This window comes from Pezoporus occidentalis, unplaced genomic scaffold, assembly GCF_034315485.1.
Source record: "Pezoporus occidentalis ecotype Australia unplaced genomic scaffold, CSIRO_AGI_Poc_V1 ctg18, whole genome shotgun sequence".
Lineage (NCBI taxonomy): Eukaryota > Metazoa > Chordata > Aves > Psittaciformes > Psittacidae > Pezoporus > Pezoporus occidentalis.
This window is the reverse complement of record NW_026913640.1, coordinates 2,518,939-2,536,098: the sequence shown is the minus strand read 5'-3', so window position 1 is coordinate 2,536,098 and position 17,160 is coordinate 2,518,939. Positions and strand designations below refer to the sequence as shown.

The window sequence follows — 17,160 nt, the reverse complement described above, 5'->3', positions numbered from 1 at the left end:
GTGACATTTGCAGCAACCTAGGGAGGGACCCCAGCCTCCAGCTTTGCTTATCAGAATTTCTTAATGCGGTAGTATTCAGAATTCAAAGGGAAAACAGATTTTATTTTATTTTTCCTACCAGAAAAAAATAGAAAAAGCTACTTAAAAGATCTAGTGGTGTTCATTTCCCTCAGGAGCAAAATAGTCTATCATTTACATAAGTACAAGAGATAGCATTCATGCAGAAGGCAAAGGAGAAGGGTATTTATGTGAGCTTTGAATAAATTGTTGTCTTCCCTTTTCAGTGCTACACCTGAACAAAGCAAATAATACTAATAAAAAAAAAAACAAACCCCAACCCAACCACAGTTAGATGGGCAAGGATTGTTTTTGGGGACTTAGGTTTTGTTCCTTTTTTTTTTACTAATTTCTGTGCAAAAAGGGAGTCAGCTGGTAAGATGCTATACCAAAGGCAAAGCATAACTACAAGAGACCAGTGGTCATAACACCAGTTTATTTGTTTTTTACTGCAACCAATTGGTCACCTTCCCAAGTAGAATGAACCACCATGCTATATGTCTTAATTTTAGTAACCTTAAAATGTATTGCACTTTAATGTTTCCAGGGATACATTTTACTCTTCCTAGAATATGGTTCACTTGCATTCTGTTGTTATTGATAGTTTGGTTTTAAAAAAAAAACCATTGTGATTCTGGTGAATCAAATGCTGACAGTTTATGTATCGACTTTTTATGTTGCCTCAGTTGTTAACTTAATATCATTGGATTAACTGAAAGGAACGGAGTGTAAAACTTCAGGAAATCGTATTGTTTCATTTAACTTTGCTACATGTAATGTCCTACTGTTGCACATTAGGTTTTTGATTGATTTGCCAAAAATATCTCATATTACTGTGAATTTATGTTTTATGTTAGATCAATTTAAGAATTAAAAATTTGTGTTTACCGATAGCTTTACTTTGTAGACATTTGACTTATTGTCATTTTCATTGCTATTTTTTCAACAGGTACATGGCTTTTTCTTACAGTTTTTCCCAGATAGCATTATGCATGGTTAGTCTTCTTTCTGTAAAGCTACTGCTTCTTGGTATAAATTTACTACTATTTAATATATAGCAGCCATTCTAGAATGAGCATCTCATTCCAGAGATCTGAGCTTTGTAAAAAATCTAGAGATCAGCATAATTGTTTGTCCTTCTTTGTGTGTTTGTTACCACTTTGTTCCTTCAGACCCTGTTGTCTGCATTCTTTATAAATTTTCCTGATGATCAGAAGCAAGTTATTGGCCCATACAATATGACATGAGAATTAACTGCATTAGAAGTCTGTGTTTCAGGTACTACCATAGCTAAAAGAAACATCTCTATTGCTGCAGCCTCACTCTCACATTTACTAACATTACTGTCCTTTCTGATGTCTCATGTAAATGAAAATTAATACATCTTGAGAGATTTCTGTTTTCAGCTTCCACTTTCTATTTTTCCTAATTTGAACTTCAGTGTCCTAATTTTTTTCACTGAAATGAAATCATAAATGTTTTAGGAGTTGGAGGTTTTCCTTAAGAGTGTGTTTATATTAAATATACCTTTCTCCAGTGCCTTAAGAAGAAAATAAAAGCCATATAAATCAATCCCTCTTTTCTGACAAGGATGTTACAGTTTGAACAGTTTTTTGAAAATTCTTCTCTGGAAATTTTGAGGATCATTATTCATTTGTTGTCTTCTGATAGTTTTTTCTCGCTTTTCATTTGTATCCGATTCTCTGTTCCTCTTAGGTTTGTCCTTCATTATTAATGCAAGACCATTAGTAACATGATCATAGGAGAGAAACTGTGTTGGCAGTTTTCTTTTTGCTTTTCAAAGGTGACTCTTCTGTTCCTGCTCTGATGATTAGTGGTAGTATTTTCTCTTACTTTGAATTCCTCCATGCGCTATTTCAAAGTCCACATGAAAACTCTTCCCCTCTGCCCAAACCTTGCAAAGCTATAACACAAGTACTAACCTCTGTAAAAGTTTGCAGGTTTATGAACTGCATTCATCCTTCACAAGTGTAAATAACTCCAAATTTTTTTTCCTTCCTATTTTAAAACCTTTTACCATTCTCCAGTCTCCACAGGGAAACCTGTGTGTCAACTAGTATGTAATCTCCTGGTAACTTGTGGTGCATATAAACTGTATTAAAATTAAACTTTTTTTTTTTTTTTCACATTTTTCTGCTCATAAAGTAATCATGGAATCCCCCAGATCAGCCCTAAACTTCACAGATTTCTGAAGTTCACTGCCTTAAACAAAAGTAGCTCAAATTCACAAGTTTCAAAATATTACAGATTTTTTAACAGGTATTTTTGCTATCCTGTATTTATCTATCTGTAGTTATTCATATGGATTTTTTTCTCTTCCCATCCACTTTCATAGTTATTTCCTACTAGCTTCCAGTCGTTGATTTTATTCTCACATCTGTTCCTTTTAAACTTACAGCTTCTCTCTTTTTTCCAGATCAATGTTGCTTTTTCTTCACCAGTCAATAATTACACTTCAGACCTTTCATCTATATTTTTCAATTTCTTTGCCTCCCAATACATTGTCTTTATGGTTTGCCATTTTCCTGTATCATGAAAAATATTGCTGGAAGAAACCTGTCCTGCTGTTTCACTCATACTCCAGTAAAATTATTCCAATGAGTATTATCTATTGGTTACGCGCTACTACTTTTTTAATTCCTCACTACCTAGCTCTAGATGTTTCTATCAAGTCCTTTTTCATTTTTAGGACTCTAACTTTGACTACATTTCTCCTCAAATTTCATCAATCATTCCTGTTTCATGTCTCTTCTCATTTTAATTTTTCACATTTGGCAGCCCTACACAGGAGGTTCAAAAAATACCTCTCATCTCTCATGTCATAGAATCATAGAATAGTTAGGATTGGAAAGGACCTTAAGATCATCTAGTTCCAACTGAATACAGCAGTGCCTGGGATTTAAGTCACCTAGCTGGGCTGCTGTGCTCTCCACACCATCTCCTTCAGCTGTCAGTGACCAGGACACTAGCTGCCTAAACAAATTTACAGGGAGCTCCTCTGCTTTCTTTCTCATTTCTGCCCATGCTAGTTTGCTGCACTGTTTACAAATACAAGATAAACTGAAGAAAAAGCTAGTGGTCACTGACCATCCAGCCATCCCTCAGGAAGTGCTATCTCTTACAATAGCCTAGGCATCCCTTGTTTGCCCACTGCCACAACAGCATCCCCCAGTATGCCAGTGCCCTCTCCACCAGCTTCTTACGTTCTTCTTTATGGGCTGTCTCCCTGCTCTTATGTCACCTCACCAGTCTGTGAACATAACGTTATTGTATTGTGCTGATATACTTCCCTAGGATGTGTCCACCCAGCTTCTTTCAAAAATTACAATATGAATTGAGTCACTCAACACTGTATTCATAAAAAAACACCTTTTAAAATATTAAATGTGACCTATATTTCTATGAGTACTTAGCATCCTTGTATTTAAATGGTAAGCTCTTTTTCTGACACTTTTTCCCTTCTGCTCTGAAACTCTGCCAAATGTGTACTGATGTTTAACAATTATTATTCTTCTGCATGTGTACTTAAAATTATTGTTAAGAATGCCTAAAGATTTTTTAAACTCCTATTTATAAATCTTTTACTATCTTTTTGAATTTTCTCTGCATTAGATGTTCCTCAGGTTATTGACATCTCTATTTTAATATGTGTGGGTGTTTCCTGGTTTTAGTATTATTCTTATTTTTCAGTATTTCCAGTTTTATTTCTGTGATTCTCTAGCATGCTTTTTGGCAAAACATAATAGAGCTTTGTGATTTTTGTAGCAAAAGATCTTTTTTGTGTAGGGTAACTATATTAGTTATGCTAACTAAGGCTTCTGATACTTATTTCTGTTCATGTGCAATAGGGCTTTGTTTTGTTTCAGAAATTAAATGCAGAATATGATTTTTGAATACCTGTCTCACCATCTTGATAAAAACAGTAGTCACTGTTTCAGTTTCAAGCACAATCAGAAAAGTCTTCACTCTAATACAATTACTGTATCTGCTGCTGTACTATTTGAAACAGTATTTGTTCTTTCACTGGTACAAAAGACAATATTACTTAGATTTTCTGGCAAATAGATTTATATTTTGGCTTATACTTTTTAACTGTAATACTGCATAATAATTACTTGGATTTTTTGTATTTTAAAGTTTTATTTTACTTTTAAAAAATACATAGATTTTTCTATCCTTCATATTACCATAGGGAAATGCTTTATACTTTTGTAACAAACTTTTTTTTTCTTATTTGTCAAAACACAGTCACAATTCCACCCTGTGAAAAGAATATTTTATTTTTTTTCTTTTTAACATATGTTACATAAAAGCAACCAGGACTAATTCTTGAAATTATAGATCATCAGTCCCTTGCCTTTTCTATGCAGTTTCCCACTATTACAAAAGCTATGGATTCTCTGACATCCTTTTAATTCTGTGACCCACCTCTTCTCCCAAACAACTTTTTCCCCTTCCCCCATGCCTGCAGGCTTGTTCCTCTTCATTAACATATTCAGACTTAATCTCTTCCATCTGGCAGCCCATCCTTTGGCCTGCGGTCTAAAGATCTTTTATGAACATGTGTACTGCTGCTCTCCACTGTTTGTATTTGCCTTTAGTTGCTGTAGCTGTAGGTGACACACAGCAAACTGTATTTATACGTTAACAGGGACTATGTTTCACAGCCATGGAGCTGCTGTCACAGATGCTGACTGCCCACAGGGTGCACAAAGGCTTGATATTTAGGATCGATGATATTCATAAGTAAAAGACAAAAAACCTTCCCATACACTTCATCAGAGCTGTGGCAGTAGGAGTTAACAAAAAAATGTTTCCAAAAGTTGCCTTGAAAAAGTTCAAGCTGTAGAAATGTTGGGAAAAGGCAGGGAGGACTTTGCTGCACAGGCCTGCTTGATATTCCTCCATAATTTTGCTGGAGAGGCACTACACAATTTTTCCTCTACGATGGTAATAGATTTGGTTATCTGAAATACTTTGGTCTGTCTGAGTAATCTTTATCCCCAAATATATGGAAGGTGTGTGTGGTACAGGAGCAAAGAGAATTATACAGAATTCTGGGCAGTTCTGAGTTTTAGAACAGTCTGACCTTGGGAGACTTCAAAGCTGTTTGCTCTAACTTATCAAAGTCCACCTTGGCTACCTTGGATAGCATAACAACTTTCCATCCTATGCTGGTCTTTAACAAGGTAAAATGCTGTTCCAAGCAGGAGAATGCACATAGCTAACTGTTAAGTGGGCACCAGTGATGACAGTGGCAGTGAAACATAATCTGTGGTCCTTCAGTAAATGTAGTAAAATAGGGCTTTTTCCACTGAAACGTTTACATTTTGTGTCTGTATTAACTCTGTGAAAGACTGCAAATCTGGAATTCAGGTTTAAGTTTGCAACATGCACACCACTCTGAACAAGTTTTGTAAATCACTGGTTTCGTGCCAGTCCTCATTATGGTGAGAAAGGTTTATATTGGATTATATTAGAGTTTGTAAGGAAATTTTCTTGAGAGTTAAACTGACTGTGCAGACTTCTTTGGATCCTGTGTTTTAGGGTGCATTTTAAATAACTGTTCAGTTAAATGGATACAGATATATTACTTTTTTTGAAATATGTAGAAGTAGCTCATGAATGATGATGTGAACTTTTAGTTGTTAAAAAAAAAAAATTCATTGCAGTATGCTTAATATGCACTTTTTCATTAGAACAAGCCAGCTTCAAAATGTCGCTAAACTGGTATAAAATATAGGGGAATAAGAAATCACACAGTTGGTGTGGAAATAAGGATTATTAATAATATACATTATTTAACAATGTCAAACATATATTGTACTTGTTGCAGAGATAAATTACTAAAATTACTTGATTTAGACAAGTCACTTCTAGGAAAAATGGATTGTAGCACAAACAGATCTGGACAATTTGCAGACATGCTCTTTTCTAGACTGACTTGTGCCTGGTACAGCATTAGAAGTTGTTTTTCTGCTTGATTTACAGCCATCATTTCGAATTACCTTTCAGTTACCTAAGTTCCTGAAAAATCTTAAAATCTGAATAATATCCACAGGATTAGAATGTAAGTATTTCTAAAGTACTGTAATCTAGGGCTAGACAACTTAATACTGATTCAGTCCATAGCAGTGGATTTTTAAAGCAAGTTAAATTCTTAGTTTTAGGTGGCAGGTTGTGGCCTCAGTCTTCTACTTACTAAATTTTTTTAATCTAATTAAAAAATGTAATAATATAACTTCTTAGGAAAATCCCACTGGTTTATTTGTCTGTAATGCAAGTGATGAATCTCAGCCATTCAAAACTTTCTGTAAATATAGCCACCGGATTTTCAGGTGTCTGCTTTCTTGCTAACTATAGGGTAGGAGAAACTATCTTGTCTTTTTATTAAAGATGTTGCTCGAAGAGACAAGAGTAAATCAGACAGTAACTGATTACGATTCAAAAACCTTTTCTCCAGGGTTCAGATACCATCTTCCAATAACCAGAAGTATGTAATAACATTGTGGGATAGACTCCTGTAGAAAACCCTGTGGAGAACTTCAGTTGTGTTTTAAAAAGCCATATAATTTGTGATTAGGAATAACGTTCGTATTCTGTTATCTCTAATTTTTTATTTTGCACCATCATTACATATTTCAGGCTTCGATCTCTGATGAACTTGAACCTTTTTTGGATCCCCAAAATAGACTTTATCCTCTGACAATTTCATCACTTCTTTACTTACCACTTCCTTAAAATAGTGACTTTAAAAAAACAGCAACTTCATTAAAAGAGTGACCTGTTTTACTTTCATCTGAGAATACACCTTATTCTTCAGACTGATCTAAGGCCCAGTTAGAATTAAACTTGGCTAGGGATGTGAAAGGTAACAGGAAAGGATTCTATAATTACATTGCAAATAAAAGACAGGCTAGGGGCAACGTGGGCCCTCTCTGGAAGCTATCAGGAGAACAGACTACCCTGGGTTTGGAGAAGGCTGACGTTCTCAATGACTTCTTTGCCTCAGTCTTCACTGGTAAATGCTATGGCCACACTGCCCAAGTCTTGGAAGGCAGACGCAGGGACTGTGAGAATGAATACCTTAGGCCTGCTGTAGGAGAGGATCTGGTTCGAGACCATCTTAAGAACCTGGATGTACACAACTCCACGGGACCTCATGAAATCCATCTGTGGGTCCTGAAGGAGCTGGCAGATGAAGTTGCTAAGCCACTGTCTGTCATATTTGAAGAAACATGGCAGTCAGGTGAAGTTCCTGATGACTGGAGAAAGGGAAATATAACCCCCATTTCCAAGAAGGGGAAAATGGATGACCCAGGGAATTACAGACCAGTCAGTCTCACCTCTGTGCCTGGCAAAATCTTGGAGCAGATTCTCCTTGAAGGTGTATTAAGGCATTTGAAAAACAGCAAGGTGGTTAGTGACAGCCAGCATGGCTTCATTAAGGGGAAATCCTGCCTGACCAGTTTGGTGGCCTTCTATGGTGGGGCTACAGAACTGATGGGCAGCAGTAGAGCAGTTGACATCATCTACTTGGACTTGGGCAGTGTTCAACACTGTCTTGCATGACTTCCTTGTCTCTAAATTGGAGAGACATCAGTTTGATAGGTGGACCACTGGGTGGATAAAGAACTGGCTGGATGGCTGCACGCAAAGAGTTGTGGTCAATGGCTCAATGTCCAGCTGGAGACCAGTAATGAGTGGTGTCCCTCAGGGATCGGTGTTGGGACCGGTCTTGTTCAACATCTTTATTGGTGACATGGACAGTGGGATTGAGTGTGCCCTCAGCAAGTTTGCCGATGACACCAAGCTGTGTGGTTCGGTTGATACGCTGGAGGGAAGGAATGCCATCCAGAGGGACCTTGACACACTTGTGAGGTGGGCTGATGCCAACCTTATGAAGTTTAACCATGTCAAGTGCAAGGTCCTACACCTGGGTGGGAGCAATCCCAGGCACAGCTACAGGCTGGGCAGAGAAGAGATTCAGAGCAGCCCTGTGGAGAAGGACTTGGGGGTGCTGGTCGATGAGAAAATGAACATGAGCCGGCTTCAGTGTGTGCTCGCAGCCCAGAAAGCCAACCATATCCTGGGCTGCATCAAAAGGAGCGTGACCAGCAGGTTGAAGGAAGTGATCCTGCCCCTTTGCTCTGCTCTCGTGAGACCTCACTTGGGAGTATTGTGTGCAGTTCTGGTGTCCTCAACAGAAAAAGGACATGGAACTGTTGGAAGAAGTCCAGAGGAGGGCCACGAGGATGATCAGGGGACTGGAGCACCTCCCGTATGAAGACAGGCTGAGGAAGTAGGGGCTGTTCAGCCTGGAGAAGAGAAGGCTGCGTGGAGACCTCATAGCAGCCTCCCAATATCTGAAGGGGGCCTATAAGGATGCTGGGGAGGGACTCTTCATTAGAGACTAGTGACAGGACAAGGGGTAATGGGTTAAAACTTAATCAGGGGAAGTTTAGATTGGATATAAGAGGAAATTCTTTCCTGTTAGGGTGGTGAGGCACTGGAATGGGTTGCCCAGGGAGGTTGTTAATGCTCCATCCCTGGCAGTGTTCAAGGCCAGTTTGGACGAGGCCTTGGGTGATATGGTTTTGTGTGAGATGTCCCTGTCTATGGCAGGGGGGTTGGAACTAGATGATCTTAAGGTCCTTTCCAACCCTGACTATTCTATGATTCTATGATTACTGAAATTAATGGATTACCAGATTAAAACACAGAACAATTTAAAATTTTTTTTTTTAATTATTTGAATATTTCTTAATTTCTTTACAAGTTTTTATTCTTTTGTAATTGTATCTTCTTACCAACCTGACAGCCTTTTTTAATTAATATTGTGGAGACGAATGTAATTTCAGAGAACTCTTGTGCTTAAAGTGTTTTCTTTAATATCTTTGCTTCTGTTCCATCATTATTTACTCTTAGATGAAATTAAAAAGGAAAAATTTTTAAAATTATTAAAGGGAAATCCTTAAAAAAATCACTGTCATAAAAAACTTCTTAATTGTCTTTGATATCATCAGTTTAAGATCTAGACTTGGGGAGTGCAAGGAATCTTTAAGCTCTGTCTTTTTAGCATGGGGCAGTTACCTACTCATTTTTGCATTCATATCACATATGGGTCAAGTCACAGTAAAATTAATCAGTGCTCAGTGTAGGAGGAAAAATTGTGGACTGATACTTCAGGCTAACAGGACACGTCTAGCAGAAATTGTACCATACCACAAAACCAAAGTAGGCTGTTTTCTTAGCAAAAGATAACTGGCACTCAGGATAGCAAGATATTTCTGTTTCAAAGCATGCAGGCAGGAGCTCGAAGTCACTGCCTCACCTTTACACAAGATGTTCTGAATTGTTCTCGATGAGGAAGCAGCTCCCACTGAACTCCGGAAGTTGCCTCCTTACTGCTTGTAGATAAGTAAAATGCCTGCTCTGCAAGGTAGCAGTGAAAGTAGGATCTTCATACAGACTCAAGAAGCATATAGTGAAGATGTCATTCAGAATGCAGAAAAGGCCAACACTGACTAAAAATTATGAGGTACTGCTTCTTAAAATTTGTAACTAGAATTTGTGCTGGAACATCCACTCACCTTTGTGCCGTGTGCTCCAGAACTGATCCAGGTTTTATGACAGCCGTTAGTAAAATTGGACAAGAACTCATGCAAGCACAAAAAAAAAAAAAAAAAAAGGATTAAGACTGTAAAAAATGAAAAGGTCTGTTCCACATTATAGCATAATTCTGCGTTTTCTCTGGAAGAGGCTACAAGCACGTAGCTTCTCAAAATGAAGGCAATATAGAAAACAGTGGCTGAAGTGACGCATGGTAAAATCTAGAAAAGATATAGCCCATACTTATGGGTTGAAAACTTTCCTTTATTTTTTCATCTTTCTTTTGACGACACACCTCCAGGGTTCTGCAAATAGACTGAAAGTGGTTTAAAGCATTTGTTCCTTGGTTATGATATGAAAGGTCATGATCTGCAGAATCATTTTAACTGCATTGTGTGTTCATTTAAGATTTTGCTATTAAGGATGCATCCACAAACATTCTGGGTATTTGATAGTAATCCAAAAACTTTTTTTTCTAATGCTGGCTTAAAATACAGCTTTGCCCAAATATCTCACAACATACTTATAAAATTGACATGGGAGATGTTAGTGTTGATAAGGTCAAGAAGTTGTCTGAAAGTGGAGATCGTAATTTCTTTAGAACCAAAGCTGAATACCAGATGATTATATATATGATTGTTTTGACTTGAATATAGATTAACTATGGCTTCTGTCAGTCTACAGAACTTTAATATGGCTTTTGAATGTAAAAAGGCAATGTAATGCAAAGATGGCCATGGCTGTTAATGGCTTGTATTAGCTGGAAGCTATAAAATCATCCTAGTACTCTGTTAGTGCTGGCATAATAATTTACCAAGACAATTACCACATGTTGGAATTTTTTTGCTGCTCTAATTCAGTGTTATTAATAATGAATAAAACTGCAATTTTCTCAGGTTGCTAGGGGCAGTAGGGAATTATTTCAATGAATATTTCAGCACATTAGTTTAATCATAGTTCCACAAAATTCAAGTGGGCAATATTTTATACTTCTAAGTTCAGTCTGCTAAGGGACCATAGTCATTAAATTGCAAACTATTTGCACTGAGGTTCATTCTGTGATTTACAAGACTTGTTAAAAACACTGTAAAAGAAAGCAAGCTGTGCCATTAATACTTGTAATTTGATGCTGCATTTGTTAATGGGCTCAGCATGATTAATGTTTTTAGCAGCAGGCAGAGCATTTTGAGGCAGGCAGAGCTGAGGTTTATAATATATAAGTGTATGTAAAGAATCGTTAGAATATTGTATGCTTTAGTAATACATTTTTTCACAAGATTGTATTCCTGAAATAGAAAAGCAGCAATGAAATTATACTATAATGTATGTAAATACAGTTCAAGCTGTGGTAGGTGCTGATGTGTGTGTTCTTTATTTCACAGCCAACTGCATGACTTCTGGCGCTTGGATTACTGGGAAGACGATTTGCGTCGGCGGAGGCGATTTGTTCGCAATGCTTTTGGGTCTACTCATGCTGATGCTCTCCTAAAAGCTGCTGTGGAATATGGTCAGTACTAACTCCTGCTTAAAAATATAGCTTATGATGGGTTTTTTTGTATCCATGAATCCCTGAAAATCATGTCCTTTCCTTTCTAAAGACTGTGCTGAGAATTCCTAGGACAACATATTCTTAGAAAAGGAATTCTTTCAATTCTTATACTTTAATGAACCAGAAGACTTGAGCTTGTCAGCTGTAGAATTATCTGACCCCTAAGAGATTCACGCTATACCTCTCTAGCATTCCCAGGCGCTAATTTTGAGACACCAGTACAAGTAACTCAACTTGCCTGTCTGGAGTGACAGAACAAAACAGTTAGGCCATCAAACTTATGTGTTGTAATAGTTCCATTCGAGACTTTTCATGGATGAGGAATTAACTGTTTTTAAATACTATCAGAAGTTTTATCCCGGCATGAATAACCTCAGTCAAAAGTAATTTTTTTTTCCCTGCAAATCATGACATACATAAGAACTTATTTATAATCATTATTTTAAGGATACTTACGCTTTGAGTAGTGAACTGACTATAAAGGAGGCTCTAGAAACTTAAAGATTAGATGATGTTTGATTTTCTTGGAGAGGTAGCTAAAGTATAAAAGTAGAAGGAGAAGCATGCTTACAAATTCCTTTATATCATCAAAAAGTTTCATATGTTTAGTGACTTCTGTACAGCAGACTGAATCTGAGTACTCCAGAAGTCTAAAGCAAATATATTTCTAATGTTTAAGCTGGGGTATCTCCCTAACATATCAAGGAAAGCAGTTCTTTAAAGAACATTATGTTTTCTGTCCTTCTTTTTTCTCTACTCAGTCCTAGTCAGTAGTACTGAAAAAAAAAACAACAAAACAACTGTGTTTCTTTAGCATTTAGGAGTAAAAACTTGAAGTAATCTGTACAAAGCAAGTTGAACCTTTCAGCTGATCTGTAGCCAAAGGCTAATGTTGCCAGAAGTTCTGAGTGTGATAGATGTAAAGCTAACTCTGTATGACCTACACATTTCACCAGCTTTGCGGGCTGTTGAGGCAAATAGCTGGGATTCAAACAAGGTTAGGCATACAAATGAGTATATGTGTGTGCAGTTATACTAGCTAGTGTAGTTTAATACTTACTTAAACATGAAGACTATCATATGGAGGTCTTCAGTCATAAACTGTTTGTAAGTTGGGTTAAGGAAGATATTTCCCCCAGTAGTATATAGCATTTCATATTTGACAAAGGGTTATATTCACCATGTTCTTCCAAAACATCAAAATACAGATCTTATGAAAGGCAGATGCAAAACTGTGCTAATTGCTATGTTGGTTTTGCAAGCAAATAACCATCAAAAGCATGGGTTTTACATGTTATACAGGTATAAGAACACTTAAACATATTTTCAAATTTTTATATTGAACTAACATTAAAATAGGAAAAAATCTGATTTATATGCTATTGCAAAGTTTTAAGCCTTGGTATTATCCTGTTTTTAAAATAACAGTAGCTTTCCATTTACTTATATGGACTTGTTTCATGCCTTTAGAGCAGGAGTGTTGTATCTTTGGGATAAGATTGCACTCAAAGGATGCTGAAAATGGTTTGGGTTCTGTTTGGATTTATTATGAGGACTGTGATACAGCTTGCACTTAAACAGTTTCAGCATGTTGCAGAGATTGCCTCCATTTATGTAGTTCTGTATTCTAGTTTTTTAATGCCGGTGACAGCTGCCTAGTAGTAGAGCTAGTCTAAAAGACAAAGCTACAAGAAAAACAAATAGAAAAACTGAAGTGGTTTCATACTGGATTGTTTCCATAGAATCATAGAATAGTTAGGGATAGAAAGGACCTTAAGATCATCCAGTTCCTCCCCCCCTGCCATGGGCAGGGACACTTCACACTAAACCATGTCACCCAAGGCTCTGTCCAGCCTGGCCTTGAACACTTCCAGGGATGGAGCATTCACAACTTCCTTGGGCAACCTATTCCAGTGCCTCACCACCCTTACAGTAAAAACTTTTTCCTTGTATCCAATCTAATTTCATGCTACTCACCTGTTAGTGTATTCAACAAAGAGGAAAATTAAAGTGCAGGTGTATTTAGAGGTGGTGTGCATCAAACTTAGTGGTTGCATAAAAATCACAATAGACTGAAGTTGTCTTGAATGCAGAATTAAAACAAATCATTCTAACTTTGGACATGTATTAAAATTAACATCTGGAATTTTAAAACAGCATGCATTAAAGTTATAATTTGTGGATTCTATCTAGATGTACTTACTTTTGAGAGGCTTAAGCCTTTGGATTTTAATACTGAAACTTTCTAGCTGACCTTTCTCTGTAAGAAAGCATCCTTAACACTGATGATATTTTTATGCCTCTTGGTGTTACTAATGAGTTGAATAATTTATGAGGTTGTCATGTGAAATGGATTTGGTGCAGTTTGATGTACTTTTAGCCTCTGGTGTTGGAATGTGATTAACAAAGAGCTGGAGGCAGATTTTTTTCCACAGGCTTTAACTTTCATTGTGGGTTTTTTTTTTTATTAGATTTGTTTTGATAGTTCTGTTTGAAACAGTTTGGTAGTACAATGCCCCTAGCTTCCCAAACTAAGCATGATACAACACTACAGAAAGAAATTAAAGCATTTTGAAAAAATCATAGTGCATAGTTTTCCAGTAGTAGTTTTGCTGTTTTTTTTTCTGACCTCAGACATTTTGTTTGTGAGAAATAAACTATTCAACACAGCAAAATTTGTTGGGCTTTTGTTATATTAATAGCAATTTTTCGCCTTGACTGATACCTCTAGTACAAGTAAAGCTATTTTGAGCAACAGTAAAATAGTGGAAACATCTCACAAGTTTTTGTTATCTACAATGACTGTCAGTTATCATTTAGGACTTTGTGCATAAATATCACAATGGAGGAATGTTTAGTCAAAGCCTAAGTCAGAAAGCTCCTCAGTGTCTACGATCAAAGGCATCAGCTTAAATAGGTCTGATCAGGCATTGCAGAAGAGGGCAGACAGTTTCAGCTGAGCAAAAATCACAGAGCAAAGATGACAAAATTAATCAGTCATTTCTTTGGCAGTAAATAATAAGATGTGCTGAGTACTGCAGATGAGAGAATCTCCAGATACCTTGGAGATGTGCCTGCATAACACTTGATTTATCTAAGCTTTTGCAGCCATCAAAATATGACCTTGATAAATAAAAAAGTGTTCTACAGTCACTCTAGTATTAAATCAGAGTTGATGGTGGATGTATGGATACTGTAATTATATAATACTTGCAGTCATCAAGGAATAGAAGAGTCTTGGAAATTAAAACTGTATCTATGATCTGTATGTTTGTTTTAGAGAAATTACAACAAATGATAAATTCTACCTTAAAAAGATTATTTAAAAAAGGTTATAATTTTAGCTGATATGTGACTACTTCCTGTAGGAAACATTTTGTATAATCTATTGGAAAACAATATTGTATAATCTATTGGAAAACAATATTCTCTCAAAAAATGTCTACTACAGGGCAAGTGACTGAAGCTTCTATTTGACTACAGTCTGTTAGTCAGCTGCTGTATGTCTGATGTTCAGATGTCTGGTTTTGATAAAATATAATATACATACATATATGTATGCGTGTGTGCATCTACGGACACACACATACACATATATGTGTTTGAAGTGTCTGATAAGTAAAAAATATTGCAGTGAGAAATTGTAACATATTTATATGGCTATATACAAGTGTTTAAAAAATTATAGCTTATTCCTATGGTTAAGCTGTACTTTGAAACTGTAGGTACATCCAAGTCATAGCAGCATTTACAGGAGATGTACTGGAGAAATTTTGCCTTTGGATTAGTCTCCTCCATTTCTAAGATTTGGTATAAGGCATCGGATTTGTCTGTAATCTGTTAAAATGACTTTCATATCTAGATTTAAAATTCAAGCATAATTGGTTCAGCATTGCATCATCTGCTGCACCCTTTTGTTTTAGTTAAATTCTCACTTACATGGAAATATAGATTCATTTCTTCCTTTTGTGAAGCTGAAGGGATGCTACTTCCTGCAGTATCAAAATGCAGGCTATAATGGGATTTTGAACTATCTGGAAACTTTACTTAGCAGAGTTTTAATTTTATAGTGTCAATGGATTTTAAACAGTTTTTATTTGAAGTTTAGATAACATTTCAATGTAATTGATTAAACTGTAGACTGAAAAGAAAGAAAAATGGATTGTATAAAACATTATAAACTCTACTTCCCCAAATTTTGCTACCAATAAATGCATGACATATGCAGATATGACCCAGTAATTCTGTACATGTGGTGAAAGAACTGTCTGTTCCAGTTAATCACCTTACAGTTTGCAGTCATTGGAGATTAGTATAGATGAGACACTACTGTACCACCCTGCCAGTGAGACAGAATACTGCTCAACAAAGGTCATCTGAAGAGCAAAATAGTTAATCTATTAAGCTTTGGTCCTTCAGTCTTTGAAGATTGTGGTTCACAAACCATTTGCACATATAGGGTGTCCAAGAAAGGCCACATTTTCTAGTCTGCACTGGAGGAAATAAACATGAATAACTCTTTGCCCATGTTCTAAACATATGTATGTTAGCTGGTCAAATATTTCTAGTGTCTGTGCTCAAGAATATTTGGGCTGTTAAGCCAATTATCTTTACAGATCCTGAATGCTTAGAATGAAAAAGAAAAAAAAATAAAGAAAAATAGAAAAAACAAAACTATAAAAGAAAAAAAGCCTTCATAATGCTTCATAATATAATGTATAATACGTTCAAGTTTTGAAACAAAGCTGTAGCTATGTCTTACATGTGCAATATGGCAATTGCTTTTGATCTTGCATATTTGAAGTTACTCATTCCATTATGCATTTGGACATCTAATTAGCAACTTTATTTCAAGAGTGGTCCTAGCTGAAGCAGACTGTATATCGCCCCTTCAGGGACTTGTCATTAGTGCTTTGAGTTTCAGCAAATGTTGTGCATGGTCATCATCAGGAATATGGTTTCATTATATAAACAATTAAAAAACATCAGGTTTTGAAATCTGAAATGTGCAAATCTGAAATCTGCTTTCATAAAAGCAGCTGGATTTTGATAGACTTTCAAAGAATTGGAGGCATGATTCCTTCAGGCTGATGAAGGATTTATATTCACAGACCATTTAGCTTCAGGTAACCACTACCTTGCCTGGGTTCCCTGCTATGAAACTGGAAGTCTGAAATCCATGGCAACCCATACTCAAGTCAGAGACTGTCTTCAGAACAGGGACTCTGGGTATTCCTAAAGAAAGATTCAATTTTTGAGGGTCCTCAGTATTAAAGAAAAGTGTAGCAAGATGGACTTTCAGTAACTGTAACTCTAAACAATAAAGCAAACCTTCAGTGTTGAGAAGTCCAGAGCAGTTGATTCCCGCAGCTCTTGACTTCCATCTCCTGAACTGCTGAGCTTCCTGCCTACTTCAGCCAGTCTTAGAACACAATGGAGGCAGGAGACTCCAGAGAAACTGGTAAGAAGCTCGTTTAATTTGGCATGCATCAAATGTTGTTCCAGAAAGCTAAGTCAGTTTTGCAAACTCAACATTTTCAGATGATAGACATTTTAAGAAATAAAAATGTCCCATGGACTGAAGATATCAATTTCATCTCTCTTCAGAAGCTTTGCTGTAAAATCAAACACCTTAATCTAGGAAGTCTGAATTCCCACCTAAAAGCTAGTCTTCATTTCCAGACATCCTGAATTTGGGTTTCTACACTTTGATATATTAGGTTCTTGGCACTAACGTCATTGCTGACAACCTAGAGGTCTTTTTTGTTTGTGAAAGTGCCACCATTGTTTACAGTAATTTCAAGATTGTGAAATAAACTCTGCATAAATGGTGTATATCTAACAGCATTCATTTACTTCTCAGCTTCATAATGCCCTCTAACTTCATTATCTTCACCCTATCTTTTGTCTGTGCATATTGA

General features: G+C 36.5%; 1 protein-coding gene across 12 annotated transcripts in view; it reads left to right on the top strand.

Moving 5' to 3' along the window:
- Positions 1–17,160, top strand: part of NBEA (neurobeachin) — a 507,179-nt gene that overhangs the window by 304,783 nt on the left and 185,236 nt on the right. For all 12 annotated transcript variants that reach the window (XM_062615053.1, XM_062615045.1, XM_062615050.1 and 9 more), the window contains one exon: positions 11,073–11,197. In XM_062615053.1, the coding sequence (XP_062471037.1) occupies positions 11,073–11,197 (125 nt within the window). The remainder of the gene's footprint in view (positions 1–11,072; positions 11,198–17,160) is intronic.